We start from the raw sequence: 13,610 nt of genomic DNA, 5'->3' as shown, positions 1-13,610 counted from the left end.
TAACACAACTACGAGGTACTAGGTGTTACAAAGGGGAGGGAGCTTTATTCGAGAGATGAGACTTCCCATGAGATCGAGAGATGAGACTTTTCCCTTGAGATGGTGCTTCTGATCGCGGAGGAGCTGCAATCTTGTCCGCACTTGAGGATCGGTTGCCGGGAAACAACCACGCACCGGAGCTGGCCGAGCCTTACAGAAGGTCTTTAGTCCAAAACGACGACTTTGACCTTCCTAAGATGGCGTCTCGACCTTAACTACGGACATCACGCACGCACCACTTCAGCTGTGGCCGCCACTTCCGGCCCAAAGACCCGACAGCTGTCCACGGTTGTAGCCTGACGCAGGTTATGCTCGTGAGCCTTTCCTTCTGACAGTGGCGTTTGGAGGCGCTAAAGGATAGCATCGGTGGTAGATTCCCCACGGCTTCCTGCGCCCTTAGGCCGTCCGCGACGCTCCCGCTGGTGGGCGAGCGGACTTTTGATTAGGCAGACGCCGCGGACAGCCCGATGCTCGCCGGGCTTCGGCGGGCGAGGGAAGACCCGAGAGTCGCGGGCTGCGCAAGATGGCGACGGCTGCCGCATCCTCGGCGTCCGAGCCGGAGGTTGAGCCCCAGGCCGGACCTGAGGCCGAGGGAGAAGAGGATGAGGCGAAGCCGGCCGGTGTGCAGCGGAAGGTGCTGTCCCGCCCTGTGGCCGCGGAGGCGGCGGAGGCCAAGGGCCCCGGATGGGACCTGCAGCGGGAAGGCGCGAGCGAGAGCGACGGGGATGAGGAGGACGCCATGGCTTCCTCCGCCGAGAGCTCCGCCGGGGAGGACGAGTGGGAGTACGACGAGGAGGAGGAGAAGAACCAGCTGGAGATCGAGCGGCTGGAGGAGCAGGTGGGCCGGCCTGGGTGGCGGCGGCGGGCTCCCTTCCTCCCCTCGGGTCCCCAGGCCCGCCCCGCCCCCTCGGTCCTCAGTGGTTATGGAGACCGCTGAGGTCGCCGGGGCGCCGTGAGCCACCGTGTGCCCCCTCGTCCTGGGCTCAGTGCGCGCCCAGGGCGTCCCTAAAGTATTCCATTGAATAGTGTTTAATCCGGTTTACTCGGGAAACTGAGGCTCGTGGAGGAGGCTCCCGCACAAGGTGACACCGCGCTGAGAGTGTTTATCTTTTTAAGCTTTTACTCTCTCTTTTTTTTTTTCTTCTTATTTTAAACTTGTGCTTGTATGTCTGCGTGGACACGGTTGTCTTTTAACCATGTGTGTTCTGGGGATTGAACTCTTGGTCATCAGGTGTGGCGGCAAACGACTTTACCGGCGGAGCCATCTCTCCAGCCCCGGACTGTCACTCTTAACCAAGTGGTTTAACTGTCTGACAGTCGGAGGGGAACTTATTTTCCTTTAAGGATAGTAATAGTGGTCAAAAGTGGTGTAGAACGAAAAAACGATCGCGACTGTAATAGAAGTGCAGAGGTTGAGGCTTTTGGTCTGAAGACTAGGGCCCAACTATCTATCTTTCTTTCTTTCTTTCGTCTGAAGACTAGGGCCCAACTAACTTACTTTCTTTCTTTCTTTCTTTTTCTTTCTTTCTTTGGTCTGAAGACTAGGGCCCAACTAACTAACTTTCTTTCTTTCTTTCTTTCTTTCTTTCTTTCTTTCTTTCTTTCTTGTGGGGGCGGGGTTTCAGGCAGGATCTCAGTATGTAGCTTTGACTGCCTTGGAACTCATTATGTAGATCAGGTTGGCCTGGAACTCACAGAGATCTGCCTGCCTCTGTCGCCCCTGCCAGGCCAGAGCGGCCATATCCAGCCCTCCCCAACTCCCTCTTATTTTTAATTTACGTGTATGAGTGTTTTCCCCGCATGGGTGTGTGAGCAGAGACCAGAAGAGAGCATCAGGTCTCCTAGAACTGCAATTGCAATTACGGACTGTTGTCAGGGGCTCTGTGGTTGCTGGGAATTAAACCTGGGTTCTTTGGAAGAGCAGCCAATGTTCCTAGTCGCCGAGGCTGCATCCTTTTGGAATTCGGTAACAGCTCTAATACTCATGTGTCCTCAGTGATTTTTTTTTATAGCTTTCGCTGTAGATTAGGAGCAATAATTTCTGTGAAATAATCATTATAGCCCAGACTCCTGCATAATGAAGTTGCCATGGTAACTATGGCCCCAGTGTCTGGTCCCAGGTAGTAAAGCCGTCCCTGATCTGTTATTGGTGATAACTCCTTTATAATCCAGTATGCTAGCAGGGGTAGGTGATGAATTCAAATTAGAATGGTTTGAGCAAAGGTGCATGAATAGTCAGTCACTGTCTATAAAGTGTGGGAGCAGAACCAGGGGTGCTAGTCACAGCAGGACTGGAGACCTGATATGTTCTCCCCTCACCCCTTCCTTGCTTCTGCCAGTACCTCTTGTTGGGCAAACCCAGCTGTAAACCATTGCACCAGGAAGACCAAGATCTGTGCGCCCAGTTGTTCATAGGATAAGGTAAAGATGTGGAGGAGTGGGGCCCCAGAGAGATGAAACCTGTTCTCGTGGGGAAACAAGGCTCAGAAATGGTAGGATGGCTGGTCCGAACTCCCACAAGTGGGACTTGGTCTCTTCCGGTCACCTGTGGTCGAGATATTCCCCCGGAGGTGCAGTTCCTCAGCAATGTGCGGAACACAGTCCAGTCAGCTAGCCTTGTCTGGATTTGTGGTGCTGAGAATTTTCTAGTTACAAAACGATGACCTGGCTTGCCCCACTTGCCACCATATCTAATTAATTATTAGAGGTCTTTTGGAGCAGGTGGTTATCGCCTACTTTTTAGTGATAAATGCTTTGAATCCTTTTTGTTGTTTTGAGAGACAAGATCTTTCTTTAAAACGTACATTTCTTTATTTGGTGTCCATGGCGGGTGCACCTGTGCCATGGCAGAGGACAGTTTGTAGAGGTCACTTCTCTCCTTCCTCACTGCTGTCTCAGGGGTCCAGGTTATGTTGGTGGGCTTGTTTGCAGGAGCCGAGCCATCTCTTCAGCTCCAAGAGGACTGACTTGGTAGCTCGGGATGACCTGGAATTCACTCTGTAGCCTAGGCTGACTCAGACGTCTGCCCCAGCCCCAGCCCTAGCCTCTCACATGCACAGTTACAGGCTTTAGCTGCCATGCATTGACTCAGCAGAAACTCTGGGATTCAGGGAGCAGACTGGCTCTCCTTGCTCTTAAAGGAGAAATGTCTTCAGGCTGTGGAATGGCGCACACTTCTTGCATTGGCAGTGTATGTCATGTGCGCTCTCACATTGGCCCACACATAAGTCTGGCCCATTTTGGTGCATACTAGACCTTTAAGTGAAGGCCTTTCCCTTCCTGGCTTCTGCAGTCTTGGCAGCTGTATCCTCTCTGCAGTGCCTTTCTTGTGCACATGCTGGGTGCCTGGCGTGTGGTGTCCTTTCTGCTCTGTCCTGACCGCGTAGCCGTGGTCGAGCCTCCTTCTTAAAGCCTTATGTGTCATTAGTGATGGCCTGAGCCTGGCATAGAGCGGAATGTACTCACTCCTCAGTACAGTTGCTTGGAAGCGTCTGTGTGTGTGCGTGTGTGTGCTTGGGCCGAAGTCATCCTTTCCTGAAGCCCGTCTCTCCTTCCACAGAGCAGACTCAGAGCCGAATGCTTGTTCCATATGTGCTTGTCCACGGAGCCGCCTGGGCCGGCCAGAGGTGTAGGTCAGGGGCATTTGATGCCGTGCCACAGCTTCATACTCCACCCAAGCATCGGCCTTGTTTCAGAAAGTAAGAGGCTGACCCCAGAAGCCACGCTGTCCACCTCAGGCTCCTTTTTGGCTTTTGCTTTAGCTTTGTTCACTGTGGTGAACCTGACAGAAGCAATTTAGGGGAAGGTTGCTCACAACTTGAGGGTCTAGTTCATCATTATGAGGAAGTCATGGCAGCTGGAGCGTGGAGCAGCTGTCAGTCACACACAGTCAAGTGCAGAGAGAATGAGTGTGTGCATGCCTGTGAGTGTGCACTCAATTCAGATTAGCACTGCCCTGCCTAGGGAATGTGCCACCCATAGTGCCACCTCACCTAGCATGATCAAGACAGTCCTTTCAGACACACCACAGGCCAGTCTGGTCTAGAAACCCCACACTGAGACTCTATCCACGTGATTCTAGGTTGTGTCATGTTGACAGCGGGAACGATCACATGCAGTGTTCATGGGAAGTACATGTTTTCATCCCTAGCCCTAACCATCCCTAGCCTCCAGATGCTGGGCCCACAAGCCCGGACATAGCTTGTGTCCTGGGCCCACAAGCCCGGACATAGCTACTTTGTGGGTTCCTTTTTCTTCCATCCATTCAACCTGTCAGTACTAGGTGGAAAGGCAAAAGGATAGATAGAGAGGAAAGGGGTGTTCTCTGCTGACTAGGGGCATCGAGTTCCTTGGGGCAAGTTTGATCTTCGCCATCAGGATATCTAATCTTCTCTGCACATGGTAACTATTTGACAAACTGCAATCAGCAGCATCCAACCACCAACCAGCCTCTGGCTATTGGGCCTTAGCATTTATACTCTGAAAAGTCCACAGACTTTCAAATGTCACATACTCACAGTCACAGCTGGCAAAAATCACGCCCCTTCTAGAGCATGAGACCAATCATAGTCACCTGCTGTGGACAATCTGAAGCAGCCCTGGATCCCACACCTGGGATTAAAACGAGAACATATTTTTATGCTATTTCTGTGTTCTTCAATCCCCTGGGACTGGAGTCAGGTGATTGCAAGCTGCCATGCACCTGTTGGGAAGGAAGCCCAAGCCCAGCTCACTCTTAAGTCACTGTTTATGTTCTTTATCAACATCTTTCTGTGTGTTGATAGCAAGTGGTTGGAGAGCTAGTCTCTAAGTCTGGCTTAAGAGTTAGTGTCTGAGTCTCGTTTTACAAACTCTGGGTCTCAGTTGTGGACCTGGGCTGATGTCAGCAGATGGAACAAGAGCTGACTCATCTGTGTGCTCTGGGCTCTTCTGCTCAGTTCTCCACCAGCTTAGCCACCTGCCTTCTTAGCACTGCTTTTATTTCCTAATACAACTTTCTTGCTCGATTATTATTAAAACCTTTTCCCCCTCTTTTTCATGTGAGTTCTCTCTAAAATGGCCCTGGCTGTCTGAGAACTCAGAGATCCTCTTACCTCTGTCTCCTGAGTGGTGGGACTAGAGGCTCGGACCACCACAGTTCTGGAATCCAGAAAGAGGAGCACACTGGTCCATGCACTTTGTTGCTTTACTTTGTTGTGGCATGCTGTCACTGAGGAGACAGGTTTGCCACACTTTGCAGTTAGGGTTGTGTTGTGCCAGCCTATTGGAATGCCTTCCAGATTTTTCTGCTCTAGAATTCGCCATCTGAAACGTTTCCAAATGTGTAGGTCTTGGTCTGACATCAGTTCATATGTGTGGAGGTCTGGAGAAGGGTTCACCTTGCAGACCTGGAGCCCAGTGCCCATGCGGTAGCCCCTTCTCTCTCTCCCAGTCCAGGTCAGCTTCCTTTCTGTGAGTTTAGCTACTTCAGAAACTTCCTGTAAAGTTGGCTTGTTTGCATCAGGCTGCTTGTTTCTAAGGACGTGTGCGCAGCTGCCATCTTCCCCTCCCCTCATGTCGTTCATTTCCTTCCCTTAGCTATTTGAGCCTCAGACTCAATTATGTGTTTGACAAGAGAACTTGTGGACATCTCTGTGTGGTTTTAGAAGGTTCTGGGTGCATGTCCACTGGGGAGCACCAGGGGAGGCTCACAGGCCACGCTGTGTCTTTCTGTTCTTTTGCCAAATACAAATTCTAAGTCCTGGTTGGATGGTTTTGTGAGCTGCCCTTCTGCACTGAGGCCACTTGTCTTCCCTTTATCTGCTGAGTGGAAAATTGTTTTCTGACTCAAAACCACCTTTCCATTTCAAGAATGTCCCTTCCCTTTGTAGCGTAGTAGTGGAATGGGGTGCTCCACCCTGACTTGGCCTTGCACCATAAGGCTGTTTGCAGTTTGGGCGCTAGGAAGAAAGCTTTGTGAGCTCGCATGTGCCGGCTGGTGTGGGGGTGGAGGCTGGGTGCTGGGAGCAGCTGAGGTGTTGCCCTTGTATGGCTGTAGCAGGTGGGCATAGTGTCTGCAGCCCCTCTGGACTGAATGACACTGTTTCCGTGTGTCTGTCCTCACTGGCTCACGGTGCTGACCTCACACAGTCTGCCTGTTTGCTGTCCACATGTCTGGGATTAAAGGCATGGACTATCTATCACACCATCCAGTTTTCCCCCCGAACCAGGATTTCTCAGAGTAAGCAAGGGAAGACTTCAGCCTTCTTATCTCTGCGAAGGCAGTGCTGGGATTGCCCCAGGCCTAACTCATGGTGCTGCTCTCTCTGTGTGTTGGCATCTTCCACTGAAGGCGCTTAGCATCGGGCTTGAGTGGTGTGGAGCCTTTCCCTTCCACTCCCACTCATAAATGCTGTCTTGGGGTCAGATGGTCTTAAATTGTATGTTTCTTCCTTATATGACTTAGAAAAGTCCCCAGGAGACAGGGCTCCCCCCTACTGTTTTCTGCTCCCACTCTGTTTTGTGGGCTCCACGGTCCCTTCTCAGACTCACCCCTGTCCTGTTGGAAGGCTGTTTTTGGTTCTCTCATGGTGGGGCTACTGCTAATCCTATTCTTTTTTTTTTTTTTTTTTTTTTTTTGGTTTTTTGAGACAGGGTTTCTCTGTGTAGCCCTGGCTGTTCTGGAACTTACTTTGTAGACCAGGCAGACCTGCCTGCCCCTGCCTCCCAAGTGCTGGGATTAAAGGCGTGTGCCACCACCGCCGGGATTGCTAATCCTATTCTTATATTCTATTTGTGTTGATGTGTAAGAGTAAAATATTTTCAGTTTTTACCTTGAAAAGTTCCAAATGTAAAAATGAGCCTTTATGTTGCTGTTGTGGAATTTGGAAAAATCCCACTGTAGTGTGAGCTCTGGCTGTCAAAGGCAGAGGAGCCAGGACTACACAAAGTGCAGCTTAATGCAGGTCTCCAGTGACAGCAAGATCTGCGTTCCGGAGTAGGAGGGTGGCCAGGGCTAACAAGAATGCACCAGCCCTTCTCCAGAACCTGTCACTGAGCCTGGTGAGAGCTCACTGTGAAGAGCTTGGCTCTCAGCACACAGGTTGGGAACCACCTGTGACCTCAGCCGGGGTTGCCTCCGCCTTCTAGACGCTGAGAACAGCTGACGTCAGTTACCTCAGATGTGCATAATTAAAGAAAACACTAAAAACAAACAACCGAGGAGCTGTGACTGTGGCAGTGTCCCTCTAGAGTCAGCCCAGGTGCCAGTCAGTGGCTGTCTTTTCCCACGGGAGTTATTTTGTAGGTTTGGGACCTGTGCCAGAGTTGGTGGCACAGTCATGGATCCTACACCAGCTTCTCGCTGTCCCTACTTCTGTTCAGTAAGATGAAGGAACTCATGATACATCTGCCATTTAAATCCCACGAGCTCCGTGGGCTGAGACTAGCAGGGCCCCCACATAGTTGGGGAGCTGAGGCCCAGGAAGTCACAGGTCACTTGGCTAAGGATGGAGCTCCTTGTTTCCTTAGAGAGCCTGGGGGAACCTCTGGAGTTCTCTGTGTGGCGGGGCTGTGGTGACAACTGCTAAGCCATGCTGAGGCCCGCTCTTAGGAGTGTCCCTTTGCTCTTAGCTGTCCATCAATGGCTATGATTACAACTGCCACGTGGAGCTCATCAGGCTGCTGCGGCTGGAAGGCGAGCTCAGCAGAGTGAGGGCGGCCCGCCAGAAGATGAGCGAGCTCTTCCCCCTGACTGAAGGTAAGCTGCGGGGAGAGAGAGGAGCGCTGCCTGCTCCGTGCTTCTTCATCGCCTCAGGCTGTTTTGCAGACTGTGGTCTGTCATACAGATTCACCTGTGGAATACTGGTCGCTTACCCCAATACAATGAGAAACATTATCTTTAATGTAATTTAACTTCACTGTGGTCTCTTCCACTTCAACAAGTGTATAGTTAGCCTCTTGTACCACAGAATTGAAAATTTAGGTAAACATTTATAGTTCTTAAGATTTATTTATTTCACCGGGCATGGTGGCACACGCCTTTAATCCCAGCACTTGGGAGGCAGAGGCAGGTGAATTTCTGAGTTTGAGGCCAGCCTGGTCTACAGAGTGAGTTCCAGGACAGCCAGGGCTATACAGAGAAACCCTGTCTCGACCCCCCCCCCCCAAAAAAAAAAAGATTTATTTATTTCATGTATGTGAGTTAACTATTGCTCTCTTCAGACACACCAGAAAAGGACATCGGATCCCGTTACAGATGGTTGTGAGCCACCATGTGGTTACTGGGAATTGAACTCAGGACCTCTGGAAGAGCAATCAGTGCTCTTAACTGCTGAGCCATCTCTCCAGCCCAACATTTATAGTTCTAAATCTCTCTAAGTTTTTCAGTATATGGGTGGTTTTGCCTTTATGCAAGTATGTGTGTACCTGGTGTACAGAGAGGCCAGAAGATGGAGTCGGATCCCCTGAAATGGGTTTAGGTGCCGGGAATCAAACCTGGGTCCTCTGGAAGAGCAGCTAGCTCCTTCCCTTTGAGTTATCCCTCCAGCCTGGAAGTGGAATGCAAGTGTGTTTGGGGTAGTAGTTGTCCATCTTGCTTATGTCCACACATTTGCCCCTGAGAAGCGCACTGGTGGTGAGCAGCTCTGTGGCTGGGCCTGTGCATGTTTACAGCTGACTGACTGTTCAGCTTGGCAACCCTGGTGTCGGTCGGTCAGTCGGTCAGACACAGCTCTCCTCACCTCCCTTTCATGGGAACATGCCAAGTGCTTTGCAGAGTAGTGAATGTCTGCCGTGATGGCTTCACTGCCTCTGTTGAGAGCGCAGTATGTGCTCTGCTATAAGAGCCCGTGGGAGCAGGAGAGGGCGTGTGCTGATCTGTGCTGTCGTCTCTAGAGCTCTGGCTGGAGTGGCTCCACGACGAGATCAGCATGGCCATGGACGGCCTGGACCGCGAGCACGTGTACGAGCTCTTCGAGAGAGCGGTGAAGGACTACATCTGTGAGTGCCTGGGCCCTGGGTCCCTCCCTCCCCGTGCTGTGAGCTGTTTGTGGGGGGAGGGATGGCCAGGGAAGGATGCTTTAGTCCCAGACTTAGGGTTTTCAGTTCTTTGTTCGGTAGAGGTTGTTTGGGCCTAAGATTAAAGTAGAAGAAACTACCACTTTACTGGGAAGAGACTAAGTGGCTCCTGCACTCAGCACCTGTCTGACAGGGAGGGCTTAAATGGGATTTCTAGGCACTTAAAGTTCAGCTTGTATCTTTGATTGAAATAGCCTCCCCCCTCCCCACCCCATCAAGCTACAGTCTGTGAGCGTCCTGAGTGCTGGTATTAAGATTGGACCTTCTGACCTTCTGTCCTTTTTGATGCTAATACTTCAGACAGGGTCTCACCTTGTAGCTCAGGCTGCTGGGCTTCAGCCTCGTCCTAACCTGTACACAGGTGTGTCCTCACACACTTACCCCTGGCATCAAGAGTTCCAGGACAGCCTGGGCCTCACAGTGAGTTCATGTGAGACCCTATCTCAGAAACAAACAAAAAGTTTGAAATATTGGCTTTGCACAGCGTCTTCTACAGTCCGGACACCATGTTTTCGTTTTTTTGTTTCTTTCTTTTTTTTTTTTTTTGACACCATGTTTTCGAGAAGAGCATTGAAACGGTTTAAGAAATTGAGTGCGGGTGCTTTCCTGTAGTCCCAGCACTCAGGAAGTAGAGCAGGAGTTCAAGGGTAGCCTAGAGTATCTAGTGAGATGAAGGCTCTCCTGGTACACATGAGACCCTGTCTCTAAGAAAAGAACCCAACCTCTGAGAGCAGCATTTGGGTCCTGGCTCGAAGATGACCAAAAAAATAGGTGTGTCAAAGGGGGCTGTGGCCATTGTGGTGATCCTCCTGCCTCTGCTTCTCTTGTACTGGGTACGGGTGTCACCACCACCCCCATCAGGGAGGGCTTATTGGTTTTCAGAGCTATACACTCAATGGGGAAGATGTTGCTATCAGAAACTCCACATGTGTGTGTGTGCATGCTGTCTCAGAGTTTCAGGACAGGCAGGGCTGAAGGGAAGACCTTGCCTCAGAGTCTCAAATCAGAACAAGTGGATTCCTAATCACGGGCTGGGTGCTCTGGCTTTCTCTTCCCCTTTTTACCGGAAGACTTGCAAGATTAAGGCCTAGCAAGAAATGAAGCTCTAGGAACTGAAGTGTTTTGGACAAGCGTCTCAGATTTATACTTATGGTCACTGAAATATGTTAGTGGTTTCCTTCAAGCTCCCACCCTCATGTGTCTGTCTGTTGCTTTGTTGGGATAAACACATGGGGCTGCATGCTCTACCCCTTCAGTTTTAATAAACTGTGTGTATGCATGCACTTGGTGTGCACCCCTGGCGTGCTGTGTGTGTGGTCAGATCTCTGCTGTGCTTAGGAACATGTGGACAGCTCTCTGAGAGTTAAGTGTTGTGGGAAGCTGGAGTGCTTGATGGCAGTGTCCTTTGCAGAAAGAACATGTGTTCGGTGGACATGTGTTTTGTCTTCATGAGGGTGACATGGGGCATATCAATGAGCCGAACTTACAGATCGCTTCTTGTCTTTTAGGTCCAAACATTTGGCTAGAGTATGGCCAGTACTCAGTTGGTGGCATTGGTCAGAAAGGTGGCCTTGAGAAGGTTCGCTCTGTGTTTGAAAGAGCCCTGTCCTCTGTTGGCCTACACATGACGAAAGGCCTGGCCATCTGGGAGGCCTACCGAGAGTTTGAAAGCGCCATCGTGGAGGCTGCTCGGGTGAGTCCAGGCTCTGAGGTCCCTGCTCGGAGGAAGGGCTGTTTTCAGACAGACTCTAAGAGCCTGACCAGCTTTTGCTGGCCTGTTAAGAGACGGGCAGTCAACAGCAAAGTCGGTAGCTGACTTGGAAATAGATGACTGTTTTTTGCTACATTAAAACACTGCAGTTGTAGTTATACAGCTCTGTGTGTATCTGTGTGTGTGTGTGTATCTTCATGTGTGTATATTATGTATGTATACCTTTGTGTCCCGTTCAGTGTGACTGAGGGGAGGTTTTACTTCATACGGGTGGATGGACATTTGAGCCCTCTCTGGGCCCCCTCACAGGTAGCCATCACAAGTCAAGCATCTCTAATCTGGAACTCAGAAATCCAGAATGCTTTGTTCTGCAAACCTTTTTGGTGCTGACTGACAGTGGGACTGGGAGACTGGCCCTGTGATCCCCTGTGACATTGTATAAAATGGCTTTCAGGCAGGTGTATGAGGTGTTCATGCCTGCACTGGGTGCCTGGGTCCCTTTTTGTTTTTTTTTTTTGTTGTTTTTTTTTTTTTTGTTGTTTTTTAATTTTATTTGTCTTTTTTTTTTTTGTTTTTTTTGTTTTTTTTTGTTTTTTTCGAGACAGGGTTTCTCTGTATAGCCCTGGCTGTCCTGGAACTCACTTTGTAGACCAGGCTGACCTCGAACTCAGAAATCCGCCTGCCTCTGCCTCCCAAGTGCTGGGATTAAAGGCGTGCGCCACCACGCCCGGCAAGGAATTACTACTGGCCCGTACGGGGAGCGAATTTTTTTTTTTTTTTAAGATTTATTTATTTATTATATGTAAGTACACTGTAGCTGTCTTCAGACACTCCAGAAGAGGGAGTCAGATCTCGTTACGGATGGTTGTGAGCCACCATGTGGTTGCTGGGATTTGAACTCCTGACCTTTGGAAGAGCAGTCGGGTGCTCTTACCCACTGAGCCATCTCACCAGCCCCCCCCCCCTTTTTGTTTTTTTTTGTTTTGTTTTTATTGTTTTTGTTTTTTTGAGACAGAGTTTCTCTGTATAGCCCTGGCTGTCCTGTAACTCACTGTGTAGACCAGGCTGGCCTTGAACTCAGAAATCCGCCTGCCTCTGCCTCCCGAGTGCTGGGATTAAAGGCGTGCACCACCATGCCTGGCTTTGGATCCCATTTTGTTTGCTTATAGTCTAACATTTGGAAAAGGGTGCTGAGTGAAGACAGCTGTGTGACGAGTGCAGCCTTGGCGACTTTCTGTCCTCAGTCTGCAGATCACCGGGTGAGGCCGGGGCCTGTGCTCTGCAGCGTCTGTTCCTAAACTTTGGACATGAGCCCAGGCTGACTTCAGACAACAGCGCCTGCTGCCTCTGCTACCCAGAGCTGGGCTCACGTGCCCTCCATGGCTGGCTCTCCAAACACTGTTGCATTTGTCTGCTGTGGCTTTACCATAGCGTACTTCACGTGCAGTCCCCAAGCCTGCAGCTCTGCCCCGTGTCTGACTCCTGCCACTGTGCTGTCCAGATCCCTTCCCAGCCTCCCTGAGGCTGGGACCCTAAGTGCTCTCCTTGTGATTCTTAGGCTCAGCACCGTGTAGTTGGTTGCCTGCCTGCCTGCCTTCCTTCCTTCCTTCCTTCCTCTCTCTGTCTCTGTCTCTCTCTCTTTCAAAAAGATTTATTTATATGAGTGCTCTGTCTTCCTTAACAGCTGTCTGGAAGAAGCAAGCATCAGATCCCATTAGAGTTGCGAGCCACCATGTGGGTGCTGGGAATCGAACTCAGGTCCTCTGGAAGAACAACCAGTATTCTTAACCTCTGAGCCATCTCTCCAGCCCAGATTGCTTTCTTTTTAAAAAGATTTGTTTTTGTTTGTTTTGTTTTGTTGTGTGTGTGTGTGTGTGTGTGTGTTATATGTATGCCATAGCTGCATGTAGAGGTCAGAGACAACTTGCAGGAGTTGGTTTTCTCCTTCTACCTTGTGGACCTAGGACCAAGCAAGCCCTCTTCGCCAGCACAGCCATCTCACTGGCCCCTGGGTCCCTTGTGTTCCTCTTTCTCTTCTTGCCGTAGCCCTAGAGGCCACAGTATGGATGACACCTCCTGTGTGACGCAGCATAGACTCTTATTTTCAGGTTGAATTGACAGTTTGTTGAGAGTTTTTCTGAAGTGGAAGGAACCAATGCTTTTCTTTACTGCCGATTTGCCTCTTTAGCCCATAGCTGCCTTCCTTTCCCCTTCTGACCGGGAACAAACCTTTGATTCACAGCTGGAGAAAGTGCACAGCCTCTTCCGGCGACAGCTGGCGATCCCACTGTACGGTAAGAGCAGCAGACTTGTCAGCAGCCAGCCCTCTGTGTTGCTAGTGCCCTCATTCACATCCTTCCCAGCAGCCTATGGGGCAGGCAGGATTGGTGCTCTCAATACTGTCAGAAAAGTCTGTTTCGAATTGTTAACACTGAGAGTTATTAGGCTCAGAGGCGGGCGGGAGAGACCATGGTTCCTGGAGCCCACTTGACAGTTCTCACTACTTTGAGACACACTTACAAAGGGGGACATGATCACAGTGCCTCATTTCCTGGGACACTTGGGACACTGTTGACCCAGAGTCCCACGCTGGTCTGTCTCTGCATGTCACGGGCATTCTGCCGATCCTACAGTGACTTGCTTCAGAAGTAGATTGTAGCTATTCATGTCTCAATTTTAGTGGCTTTGCCTAGGGTCTCTTGTTGGTGAGGCCATTTTGGCATGACTCCGGCACTGGGCGTAGGCAGTGCCGGGAGGGCCTTTTGTGTGTGTGGGGTCGGCACTTCCCTACTGCCTGTCTCAG

The 13,610-nt window shown here is 50.5% G+C and overlaps 1 protein-coding gene across 2 annotated transcripts in view; it reads left to right on the top strand.

Annotated features, from left to right (window-relative positions):
• Positions 1-522: 522 nt before the first annotated feature.
• The window catches only part of Sart3 (spliceosome associated factor 3, U4/U6 recycling protein), a 31,686-nt gene continuing 18,598 nt past the window's right edge, over positions 523-13,610 (top strand). For both annotated transcript variants that reach the window (XM_085837035.1, XM_021162368.3), the window contains exons 1-5: positions 523-877; positions 7,651-7,777; positions 8,914-9,018; positions 10,605-10,789; positions 13,050-13,101. In XM_085837035.1, the coding sequence (XP_085693161.1) occupies positions 563-877; positions 7,651-7,777; positions 8,914-9,018; positions 10,605-10,789; positions 13,050-13,101 (784 nt within the window). In that variant the 5' untranslated portion in view covers positions 523-562. The remainder of the gene's footprint in view (positions 878-7,650; positions 7,778-8,913; positions 9,019-10,604; positions 10,790-13,049; positions 13,102-13,610) is intronic.

This window comes from Mus caroli, unplaced genomic scaffold, assembly GCF_978045245.1.
Source record: "Mus caroli unplaced genomic scaffold, Mus_caroli_1 scaffold_4, whole genome shotgun sequence".
In the NCBI taxonomy this organism is placed as follows: Eukaryota; Metazoa; Chordata; class Mammalia; order Rodentia; family Muridae; genus Mus; species Mus caroli.
Note: the sequence above shows the minus strand (reverse complement) of the source record. Positions and strands in the feature narration are given on the sequence as shown.